The following is a 12,730-nucleotide window of genomic DNA, read 5'->3' on the forward strand; positions in this document are numbered from 1 at the left end:
CAGTGGATCTAAAATGCGAGTCAATTTATGCACCTGACCTTTCAGGCAATTTAGAAAACGGTCTTTCAGTTAAAGGCAAAACAAAGTCAAACCGGTGGCATCTGAGGTTCAGTTACCCATAGCATGTGCTTGATACATACTTTCTGAGTGAACAAATGAATGAATGAAGAATTAAAGCAGCTCTAAAATGAAAGGACCAGCCTCAGAAGGCACTTGTAGAGAATGCTGAGTAGAGGATCCTTCTGGACTCAAAGAGTCTACGACTATAACGCTATCTCTTCACCTTCCTATCCCATTATTTAATCATCTTAGCACTCCTACTCTGGATGGCTCTAATCTCAGGTGGGTCTGACCAGCTCTCCTAGACTCAAACACTTGTAAAGTCTTTCTTGAATAAGGGGGCACAAATCAATGAAATAACCGATCAGTTAATTAAAATGATATATTCTGTTTTATGCATCCCACTACGTTGGGTGCCAACAGCTGTGTTTCAGGCTAACTTTCAGTCCGCTGACATTAACAGTTCTGAGGCTTCCTTCCACTATACTAACAGAGCACTCGACGCTTCCGGCACCACTGTCGCTGCACAGGTCATTTCGTCTTGATTTTGGTGTGTTAACACTTACAGTCGTTCTTTTTCCTCCATTAAGCACATTACTGTCACGTTAATCTTCCTAAAAGTGCTCATACTCCCCCCATCACTTATAAACTCCAAGGTCATTGACAGCACCGTACTCTCCCTGGGAGGATAACTCATGAATCCTTACCTCCAGCCCAGATCTCTGAGTTCCAGACCCATAACTCCCATTATTCCCATGATTCTCCACAGATACTTCAAACGTAACAAAACAGACTCAATACCCAGCTCATCCTGCCTCCCATAAGGCTGCTTTGCTTGTATTCCACATCCTAGTATATGACACCACTATACATAGCCTGACTATCACGCCCCTGCCAAGCATCTATCTTGGCAATCACCCCCTCACCCCCCAAATCTGGGAGTCTTCCTCTTCCCCATCCTCCAAAGTCAATCAGCCACTAAAGCCCACTGACTTGCCACCTTTATCCCTTCCATCTGGCTCCCTCTGTCCATCCTCTCTTGTCTATCCCCAATGCTGCTCTTCAATTCTCCTTTCCCTTCTGTTGAACCACTCAATGCATTTCTCAGAGTTGGACTTGGTTCCCAATTCCTCCACAAAGCCTTCCTTGCTTTACCCCTCTCTTATGAATGTATAGCAGCTCTTATTTCTTATTTGTCCACTCAACGTAAGACAATGATATAAAATACCTCATGACAATTTTTGACTATCTTTTCTCTAAAATATCTTATAGAGAAAAAATAATTAAATACAGCCTGAAATTAGAAAACTTTAAGCATTACCTCTAAGTGCTTTCAGCTAAAACAAAGGAGGACTTTAAGTCCCAAGTGTCTTCTTCCTTTTGCAAAATGTTCATTGCGTAGCTCCAAACAGGAATAAGTTCCACAGCACCCAAACTATTCCAGTAATCCACGTGATGTGTGATGTCAAACAAGTATATTTAAGAACATATTTTATGGATCCCACACAGATATCCCCTTGGCTAGACTCTGCCTGGTGACATATCAGTGTGAATTTGGGTTGATTTTATTTTTCTCTAGAATCTCCCAACAAGGTCAGACCTCCTTGTGGAAAGGGCTGACTTTTCCTCAAGGATGTATGTCTGTCTTTGTAGCCCTCAGTATACTTATCATGAAGCTATGTATATGAATGCTACTTAATGAGTTAATTACATCAAAAATTACTTAAATGACAAACAGCTCTACTTCGGTGGCAAATTTAATTTATCCAAAACAAAGCTCTTCAGTCCTCCTTAAATCTGCTCTTGCTCCTAGTAAAGAGCACTACAATTTGCTTAAACCCTAAATCTAAGAGTTCTCCTGGATTCCTCTTTCTCTCACCCCCACATGTCTACAAGTCTACAACAAGTCATCAAGTCAACAAGTCCAAATCATCGTATCATGAGATGATAGTTCCAAATCATCTCAAACCCACCCATCTCTCCATCTCCAGCTCTCAGGTCTGAGTCCCCCTTATCTCTTACTTGAACACTACCTGTGGACGAGTTCCCATTCTTGCATCTGTCCAGCCTCCTCCCAAGTCTCTTCTCTACCATGTTCATTTTTTAGAACACATACCAAATTACATTACACCCTTGTTCACAATCCTTTAACAGCTTTCCCATGTACTCATCACAAAATCCACACACCTCATCGTTATCTAACACAAGGCGTTGTGTGACCTGGCCCTTACTCACCCCCCACCCCCATGACATTCCAGCCACACTGACCTTCTTGCTTTTTCTCGACATTCTTTCAACACACCAAGCTCTCTCTCAGCTTAGACCTTTCGCGCTTGCAGTGTCCTCTGCGTGGACTTCTCTCCCCTCAGATCAGCACAAGTTCAACTCCTTCTTACAGTCAGATTTCAGGTCAAATGCTCTTCCTTCATGAAAAACTTCCCTGACATCCTTATCTAAAACAACTTCCCCAGTCAACGCAGTAATTCTCTATCATATCATCCTGACGATTACTCTTCATAGCTCTTATCATACTCCATGATACTTTCCTGCTCACTTTTGTGTTTATTGTCACCCCTCCCCTTCTGAATGTGAGCTCCACAAAAGCTGTATCCTCAGCAACTGGAACTGTGACTAGTACATGTTTGGCACTCAATGAATATCTGATGGATGGATCGACAGACGAATGTTTTCTAGGGTGCTTTACATCCTTCTCTGAATCTGGCATGATTTCATACTTCTGATTACTTCTCGACTTTATTACAACCACTCTGAATTATAGTAATTTTTTAAGAAAACAAAAGCTACTTACCCCAACCTGTAGTCAGATGCAAACTTAAAAGTCCAACTTATTCACTGTATCATGGAAGTCTTTCGTATCAACTTTAACTACCATTACCAAGCCCAGAGAGGTCCCTCAAGAAAACCCTTGTGGCAGCCACAGAGGCTGGTACTGTTTTTGTTAATGTGGTCCCCTCTTCTGATGGTGTATCAATTTAACTTTTGTGGAGCTCGGTACAGCAGGTACCAAACCGATGATAAATAGGTAGTATGGCATAAAACTAAAAGCTTTGTTAAGATCAAGGTGGGATGACTTGCAGTTCATTCCCTTTATCAGTCTTTCTCTTCTTCCTCAGAGAAACAAAGATAATTCTGACAAATTATTCCGTACAAAGGCCTGGCTGCCTGTTTATCCAGTATCCTATTTCCTCTAAATCTGTGACAAACTGACTTTATGATGATGTGTTCATTAAAATGCAGGACCAATACCCCTCCCTTTTAAACAAATATAATACACAAGAACTTTTTTAAATACCCTGAAATTGCCATTATTCTCCATAAATCTATAAATATGGTATTGAAATGCCTTGCAATGACTTCCACACATTCTAAAAATGTTGTTGTAGTTATGCTTAAAATTCATGTTCAGAATTCACTCACAAAACGTAGTAATGGGGACCCACATTATCTCATTATGCTCTGGCGAGAACACTAGTCCTTCTGCCCCATCCCCAACTGCATACATACCTTCACATTACAGAATGCCCCAGAGGACAGTCCTCAAAGGAAGGCTTTAACTAGAACTAACTATTCACCTTCTCATAACAAACCTCAAGAACTAAGTCTAAACTTACCAGGTCATCCATCATCTCTGGACTCAATCTTCCTTGGCTCTGCAAAATCACCCATGCTCTGCACAACCCTGCCATCCGAATCCTTCTACTGTGCCTTCTAGAACTCGTGGACCGTCATCACCAAAATCCCCTTTGCTGTCATTCTCCCCTCCAGATGGTTCCCTTCACCTCTGTGCTCTAATGGAAACCTGGGTACTCCTCCCTGACTGCTCTCTATCCCCTGAAGTCCTCTCAAGTGGGGACAGCGTCACCGCCCACATGCCATAAATCCTGGGGGTGGGGTAGAGGTCCTCTTTGTTCTCATCACTAATTTCAGATCATTCTTCCTGTTCTCCTTAAAAAAATAATACGTTGTTTGCCTAAAGCACATGCAATCACATGATGTACCAACTACACGCAGGCGTTGCATTTATCTACAGAACTTCTGCCTCTGTTCCTTCGCTACTGACTGCTGCTGTATCCTTCCCAGCAGCAATGGCATGGCCAGTCACCATAAGCACTCTCTCAATCTCAGTACCCTTCTCTTTATATCAGACTCATCAGGAAAAATCCTAACCCTGGTTAAATCCTAACCCTCCACCTCCACTGCATGCACCAGAGCTGGGGAAAAGCGCACAACTGTGCTGGCTGGTCTCCCTTCAAATTTATAACCTCAAGTAAGCTATCAGCACTAGCAGGCCACCCTAATACATTTCCCTACTTAATTCACTCGTCCTCCCTCTGAGATTTCTATTTTCCATCTCCTCTCCCTCCCCAATTTTTCACACCCCTTCTTCCGCCTCAACGTCAGCTGATGACCTTGTTTTATGCATCTCTGAGAAACAGGAACAATTTTGCTCCTCTCCCTCCTCAAAGACTTTGCTCCTGCAGTCATCATCTTTCTTACATTATCAGTTTCTCCCTTTTTACTAGATCATTCTTGTCATCATTCAAACATGCTGTAATATCTTCCATATTTTTAAAGTGTCTCTTGACCCTAAATCCCTCTAAAACAACCACCTCATTTTTCAGTTCCTCCTTTTGAGAGGTTTTCCCATTTCTGTTTCTCGTACTATCATTCTTCTACTCTTTCACGTTAGGAACCCCAGAATCATCTTTGTATTTTCATCCCTCCCTTGTCTGTTAGCAGATACTGGACGTTCTTCCATTAAAATGGCGTGTTTCCATCTCTTCCTTGCTTTTCCCCGGCCATCCCCTAGACCAGTCTCTTGTGACACCACATCTAAATAACAGAAACAGCTCTCCAACAAGCTGCACCGAGCTCTCCAACAGAAGCTCCACCTGCAAATTCCTTCCACGCCCCAAAACCCCAATCTGCCTAACACTGATTTCTCCACGCTCTGCTGCTGTCAGCTCATAAACCTACAGCGATTCCTGATAGCTCCTATCACCAGGCCTAACCTTCCTGAGCCACGTGGAAGACATTTCATCATCTGGTCCTGTCCTGCCTCCCCATTTTTAGTTCCTATTACCTATCAACATAAAAACTTGCTCTTTTACAGGAGTTCCCTGGTGGTCTTGTGGTTAGGATTTGGCGCTTTTATTGCCATGGCCAAAAAAAATAAACTTGCTCTTTTAGATTCATTTCCCAAGTGTCTTTCATGTAAGTCAAGCAACTCTCACTTGTACATTTTATTCTTTTGTCCGTATCATTCTTCTTCCTGGAATCCATCACCATCCAAATTCCAAATTGTTCAGACTCCTCCTCCTCTACAATACCTTATCATATAACGCCAGGTCACAATTTTTTGGCCCTAAATTCCTATAGCATTCCAAGTCTTCACTGCATTTATTAATGATTTAATCATATACAGTGATATACCATCACTAACTCTTTCATTTGCAATATATACTTGAATAGAAGTAGACCTTTTTCTTCAAAATTATCTCTCAGGAAAGGGAAATCCCCCAATATTGATTTCTTACAAGGCCTCAAATATCACAGAGTGCTTTATTTAAAAAAAAAAAAACAAGTACGATTTGTGGAAGATACATAAACCTCAAATGACCTCAACCAATCCTACTTTTGGATTATGAAGAGGCCATCAGACAGAATCTGTTAAAAAAAACAAGGGGAGGAGGGGCATGGAGAGATTTAATCAGCCACAGTAATTATTCCTGAGGGAATGATGTCAAAATTGGAAGTGCTGGATCTTGTAAACAGCTTTTTCAGAAACACCTGAAAAATCAATAGTCAATCTCCACACTGTAAAGATCAAAAATACACACCTCGCTAATTAAAAATGTAACCGTCCTAGTTTTATGTGAAAAGACACCGTGTTTTGGAACAAAACTTCTTGTGATAACTTGGATTCAAAATCTGCTGCATCTCCAACAACTTAGATGGCAATAAAGAGGGTGTGCTCAGAAAACAGTGTTAAATGACACGGAAATCAGCTCTAGCAAAGACAATGACAGTGACGGTGAGGCATTTGAAATATGACTAAAACAGTTTTGTGAAATATAAGAACAGCAAAAAGTAATACTCTAAATTGCTGTATTATTTTACATGACGTGATAAAATCTGTATGAATAATTAATTTAATAGACATTTGACTGCTTCAACTCTACCCCTGAAAGTTTATACACTGAAGTTGGCAAAATATACTATTTTTTCAGCGGACAATGGGGGTGAAGACGGGGGAGCAAAGAGCCGCAAGACAATAAAAACGAGTTTGGTAACTGTGTTGTCTATGGCATAATGTGATTCAAAAAAGACTTTACGTGGTTAGAACTTGGCTTGTCAGTCATCCACTGTGTAGAGCTGAGTTTTTCAATTTTCAAATTCAAGGACTAGAATAAATGTTATCTAAGACTCTCTGTGTTCCCAAAATTTTATTTCTGTTGTTTTCTATTGTACTCTCTTTTAAAGGTTCAGCAGCATTGGTAAACACAAAGAGAAATGCTATTTTGGAGGCTACTGCACATTTCCCATTCTTTACTACCATTTAATATGTCTGAGAAACTTAATACAGTTCAAAAACTTCAGCCCTTGCTCTACTGCCCTTATAAGCTTGATTTTGGACCTGGAAAATCCTGGGTATTCCAAACTATATTACCAACTGCTCCATCTTTGAGCAGCATCATTGTAGAGACAAAAGGTATATTTAAGAAAGTCTCGTTCAGTCTTCTTTTTTCCCTGAGCAGAACCTGGGGCTCAGCAAGAGTTCAATGCTGATCAGGGGCAGGGCTGAGACTCAAGCCCATGCCACATCCTCTGTTAATTCTGGTGGCAAGGCACGGCACTCAGCTCTGGGCATGCCACCCCTAATTACTTGATTACTTCATGTTTTCAATTCCTAAATTTCTTTTCTAGGTTTTATGCATGAATGTATAAAAGTTATGGGCCACGTTATTTTGTTATTTTAATGTGATTTCTGACTTCATTCCAGAGGAGAAGCACCCAATGACCCATCCACACCTATATGATTTTGAGCCAATCTCAGCCTCCGATCGCCACTGCACAAATCTCCCACCTCTTCTAAAGAGATGCACGTTCTTGCCAGATGAGCTGCATTTCTAATTAGCGCTCTCCTCATGGAGCACCATCCTATGGTAAATCACGCGGAATGGACGTGGTAACAACAGATGCTGACCTCAAGCATGCCACATGTGAAATCATCCACTATGCAGAGGTGACCTAGGCAGGCTGGCACAAACGATCCTGGCCATACTACCGCAGCATGACCATCCCACCGATTTCAGGAAACACACACGTGCGTGGACACACAGGCACACATATGCCATCACGTCCGTACCTAGTCAACATTCTGCATCTTGTTTGAGAGCATCAAAGCTACCAATCGCTCTAAGCTTGTCTTTGCCTTTTCCAGCTCAAATACCATCACTGCTCAGAGTTACACAATGCTAACACTTATGACTGAAAATGTGTACTTACCTTCAATCCTCTTTAAAGCTGAAAGGCACATATCCTTCCTTGGAAACTCAAAGGGATTGTTACAGGTTCGAATGGTGTCACACTCACATTTCCCATTGATTATATTGCAGCCAGAGACAAGGTTTTCATTGCATGGTTCAAAACCAAGCAGTTGGTCATCATCCCAGTTCTCATCTGTAAAACAATTAACAACCACATAATGTTTGCTTGTTAGCTTCATTCAAAGGCCCGTCTGAGGGCTTCCCTGGTGGCGCAGTGGTTGAGCGTCCGCCTGCCGATGCAGGGGACACGGGTTCGTGCCCCGGAGCGGCTAGGCCCGTGAGCCATGGCCGCTGAGCCTGCGTGTCTGGAGCCTGTGCTCCGCAACAGGAGAGGCCCACATACCGCCAAAAAAAAAAGGCCTGTCTGAAAGCAAAAATGTGCGAGGATGTCAAGATTAACATCCGATTTTGACACCTCAATTTACGAAACACAGTTTGGCTGCAGTTTTACAAATGAATGAAACCCAACCTCCTAAAAAAAGAGAAGACTGAAATATACCCATACACTTCAACATTAACTAGCTATATATACAAACGTTTCTGATCAAAAACCACTACTCCTCTGATGTGTTATTACAGAAACAATTGAGATTCCTTTAAATTTCTTCATTTTAAACAAAGATTCCAGGATTTTCCCATGTTCAATAAAACTACATCTGTCAATCGACAAAATTATTCCAAAAAACCCCCAAATTTTTTACCCCATCTGGTAGAGACCAGCTTCAGGTTTAAAACAGCTCTGCAACTTCATATATCAAGGCAGTGCTAATAAATGTAAACAGACACCACCCAAGGAGTCAGGAATGGGATACAACGGAGGAGGTGCCCTCCAATGCACTTCAGTACAAATGCTAATGTCCATTACTGCCCACAACCAAAGCCAGAAACAACAACAAACAAAACTAAGGGCGACAGCCTAGTGAGAGGCTGAGGTCGTCAAAGTCTGCGGCTGAGACCATATCAGGGTCCTGGGTCATGAAATGGAGTTGACTGTAAGAAATAGATTTTAAAACCAACTTTCATGGGAACAAGTTCAGACAAATGAAACAAACATGACAGAACCACAGCAAGACTCAATCCTTAATAATATTCCTCATAGTTGAAATGCCTCTTGTAGAAACCAGACTATTTCTCTGAGTCTCTGTGATGTTATGAGCTTTTCCCCCCTCTTAACATTATCTTTAATAGATACTTTATCACACCTTAACTGGGCACTGACTATTAAATAGTAAACATGTTTCTGATAACCATATCTGGAGAGAATCTTTTAAAAGTGCTTGAATTTAAGATACTTAAACTTGCTGCTCAAAGTAAGGCAGGTATAAAGACATCTTAAGAATGTCTTTTCACAAAAGACAGCGCAAACAAATGGCTATAATTTTTATAAGGCTAACTTTTCCTTCTGGTGACATCGTTGACTTACTGCCTAAGTCAGGAAAAGACTGTTCTCCCTCACTGAAATAAATAATTTTCTTGTCAAGGGGTCTTTAGAAGGATATCATTTACAAAATAAAGAGCTTCAGGGTGATTATTTGAAAGGGAGAATAGAAAATCTCCTGTGTTTTGATTTCAGAAGATCAGGCTCTCTTATTTGATCAAAGCTTCATCTCTTAGTAAAACAATTTTAGAAGTTTAAACAAAAACACAAGGTATCTGTTTTAAGATTTATTTTCCTATTTAGCCTGTATTTGGTCTTTAGAAATGACAGGTATATAACATGTATACACACAAAGGGACATTCCTATCTTCAAGACAACAGTGAAATTACTAAATTACTTTGAAAGGAAAACCAGAATAGAATATACTGAAACAACTCAACACAGTAAAGTAGGTGATAATTTAGTCTTTGGTTATAACACGTGACAAAATGGCTCACGTAAACAATTTCTTACCTCTATATTTAATTGTTAACATGTTATTAGTACCACCAGCCTAATATAGTTCAGCAAAATTTACCGTAAAGAAATTCTTTTGACTGTATATTCAAATTTGTAATTCAAAATTAGTTCAATCCTAGGAACCTAAAAATCAGTAAGAAACTCAAGTAACATTTGAACTACTGAAAAACTGTATTTCTCCTCTTTTCCGTCCCATATTCCAAGAAATCTTTATTACTATCTTTGTAAATATATGCAGTTAATGTATCACCAAATCAAATGGATTCTGATGCAGATTTTTTTTTCCACAATAAACATCCCTTCCCTCCATCGTAACTGGAACTCCCTGAAGACATCACTCTCCTGAACCACTGCAGCATCCTCTAACCTGTCTCCTTGCACTACCCCATTTCCCACACTGTCAACCAGCATCATCTTCCTCAAAAGACAAGCCTGGGGCTTCCCTGGTGGCGCAGTGGTTGAGAGTCTGCCTGCCGATTCAGGGAACATGGGTTCGTGCCCCGGTCCGGGAGGATACCACATGCCACGGAGCAGCTGGGCCCGTAAGCCATGGCCACTGGGCCTGCGCGTCAAAGCCTGTGCTCCGCGATGGGAGAGGCCACAACAGTGAGAGGCCCGCGTATCCCCCCCCCACAAAAAAAAAAAGACAAGCCTGCTCATTGGTTCTCTCTTGCTAACAAGAAAAAGTCCAAACATCCTAATGCTCCAATAAGCACACAGATTCTCACTACAAACCCTCAATAAATGTTCCCATGCCTTTGCTCACAGAATGTCATCGCCTGGAACACCTCCTTCTCTCCTTCCTCTTGATAACTCCTATTCATTTTTCAAGACCCAAGTCACATGTTACCTCTTTGAGAAGTCTTCTCCAACTCTGAGCTCTCTATCCTCCACGCTCCTACAAACACCTGTGCACACCTCTTACCCTTTCCAATAATGGTTTCACGCAAGTCTAACTTCCCCATTAGACAAAGAGTCCTCATGTGCAGGAGGAGCCAGGTCTTATCCAACTTTGAACTCCCTTAACCCCAAGACTTAGTACAAGTGTTCAGTAACTCTATCTAGTTTTCCATGTCACTGGTATGGTCAATGCTGTTGACTATGCTTTTTTGGGGTTTTTTTTGCGGTACGCGGGCCTCTCACTGTTGTGGCCTCTCCCGTTGCGGAGCACAGGCTCAGCGGCCATGGCTTACAGGCCCAGCCACCCCGCAGCATGTGGGATCTTCCCAGACCGGGGCACGAACCCGTGTCCCCTGCATTGGCAGGCGGACTCTCAACCACTGCGCCACCAGGGAAGGCCTTTTTTTTTTTTAAACAGAAAATGTCTTGTAAACAAATGTATAGATGTATAACAAGGAAAACATGTTTCATTATAATGAACATGTTTACATAATAAAAATCTTATTCAAAAACCTTATTAGTGAAGCATTAATGAGGCAGGCATTTTGAAGAAATGCTCAGACATACTTTGGTACCTTTCTCTCTAGGCATCAACTGTCATTAGTCTCTTTCCCAGTTCAGCTCTAGACTGCAGACTCTTATCAGCTGGCTGGCATCAACAGCCCCTCCAAGAAGTCCATCTTACGGCCAATTTGTTTTCACTGCCAGGTGTTTTTCTCTGCCTTCCCCCAGGAAGACCATATCCCCTGAGTGTGGAATCAGAATTAAAAGGCAACTTCCCTTAATGCCCTCTCCAGCTCCTTACTGTTCTCAGCAGAAGCCTCTTGGCAACAGCGACAGGCTGCACCTGATGGTGCACAGGTAAGCCTGACCACCCCCTCAGGAAATGTCATGGCCACCCTGTCCAGTCAGGAGGCATCTGACTCTAAAACCAAAAATGTCTTACATGCTCTTCTTTTCTTTCTTGAGAGGAAACCCTTTCATTTCTATGCCCCCCATCCTAATCAATACTTTTTCTTCTTGGCAAATAGCTCCCTTACAAACCACTGCTTTATAGGATCAAGTACAACATGTTTATGAGACAAATGCTTTTATGTTTTTCTATTACAGAACATTATACTTTACTGTTAACAGCCATCCAACAGGGATTGAAAGCAAAATTTAGTAAAGTCTGATTATACAGAAATCAAATCTGAGCCTAACAGTGCCACTGACAGCACCTGGCAAATCTGATGTTTTAAAATCTCTTTTCCTAAGTAAATCCACATATACAGCACAAGGATCAAGGTTCTGATTCTGATATAGTTTCTGATTTCTCCTTGGACTAGTCAGGACTTTTAAGAACAAGGGGCGGGGGGATTAAAAACAGGAGTACTGCCCTTTAACTATTTATATCAAGTAGTTTTTTCCTAGTGCTCTCCATGCGACAAGATGTAGTCTCCAAGGCTGAAAGGTCAAGATAATTGAGATACCTCTGCAAATGTATTTTTAAGTTTGTAACTTCTGCAAGATACCAAATCCGAATGTGATTTTCTCTATATACAAAATGAAAGAAATGTGATAATTTCATGTATGAATTAGAATTCATGCATGTTCAAATACATGCAAATATGTGAGTACTCCAGAGAAGAGTCAGTTATAACTAACTGCTAACCTGACATCTCCACTTGGATATTTAGAAGAAACCAGGAGATGATATTTTACCTCGAGACAACCGTGGGACTTCAGTAGGCAGAATTATTTCATCCATTCTTCCCATTTCATTCCAGAGAATGTTCACAAGATGTATAATCAAGAGTTGAAATTTAATAAAATTAATAACTTGTACTGATTCAATAAAGGGCATTCTTAAAGGAAACTGATTTTTTTCCCAACATCTTTATTGGACTATAATTGCTCTACAATGGTGCGTTAGCTTCTTCTGTATAGCAAAGTGTATCAGCTATATGTATACACATATCCCCATATCCACTCCCTCTTGTGTCTCCCTCCCACCCTCCCTATCCACCTCTCTACGTGGTCACAAAGCACCGAGCTAATCTCCCTGTGCTATGCAGCTGCTTCCCACCAGCCATCCATTCTACATGTGGTAGAGTATGTCCATGCCACACTCTCACCTCGTCCCAGCCCACCCCTCCCCCTCCTCGTGTCCTCAAGTCCACTCTCCACGTCTGTGTCTTTATTCCTATCCTGCACATAGATTCTACAGAACCATTTTTTTCTTTTTAGACTCCATATATATGTGTTAGCATATGGTATTTGTTTTTCTCTTTCTCACTTACTTCACTCTGTATGACAGAC

At 41.3% G+C, this 12,730-nt stretch overlaps 1 protein-coding gene across 5 annotated transcripts in view; it reads right to left on the bottom strand.

Moving 5' to 3' along the window:
• The window catches only part of CRIM1 (cysteine rich transmembrane BMP regulator 1), a 208,502-nt gene that overhangs the window by 151,935 nt on the left and 43,837 nt on the right, over positions 1 to 12,730 (bottom strand). For all 5 annotated transcript variants that reach the window (XM_030857944.3, XM_060309070.2, XM_030857949.3 and 2 more), the window contains exon 2: positions 7,591 to 7,764. In XM_030857944.3, the coding sequence (XP_030713804.1) occupies positions 7,591 to 7,764 (174 nt within the window). The remainder of the gene's footprint in view (positions 1 to 7,590; positions 7,765 to 12,730) is intronic.

This window comes from Globicephala melas, chromosome 12, assembly GCF_963455315.2.
Source record: "Globicephala melas chromosome 12, mGloMel1.2, whole genome shotgun sequence".
Taxonomy (NCBI): Eukaryota; Metazoa; Chordata; class Mammalia; order Artiodactyla; family Delphinidae; genus Globicephala; species Globicephala melas.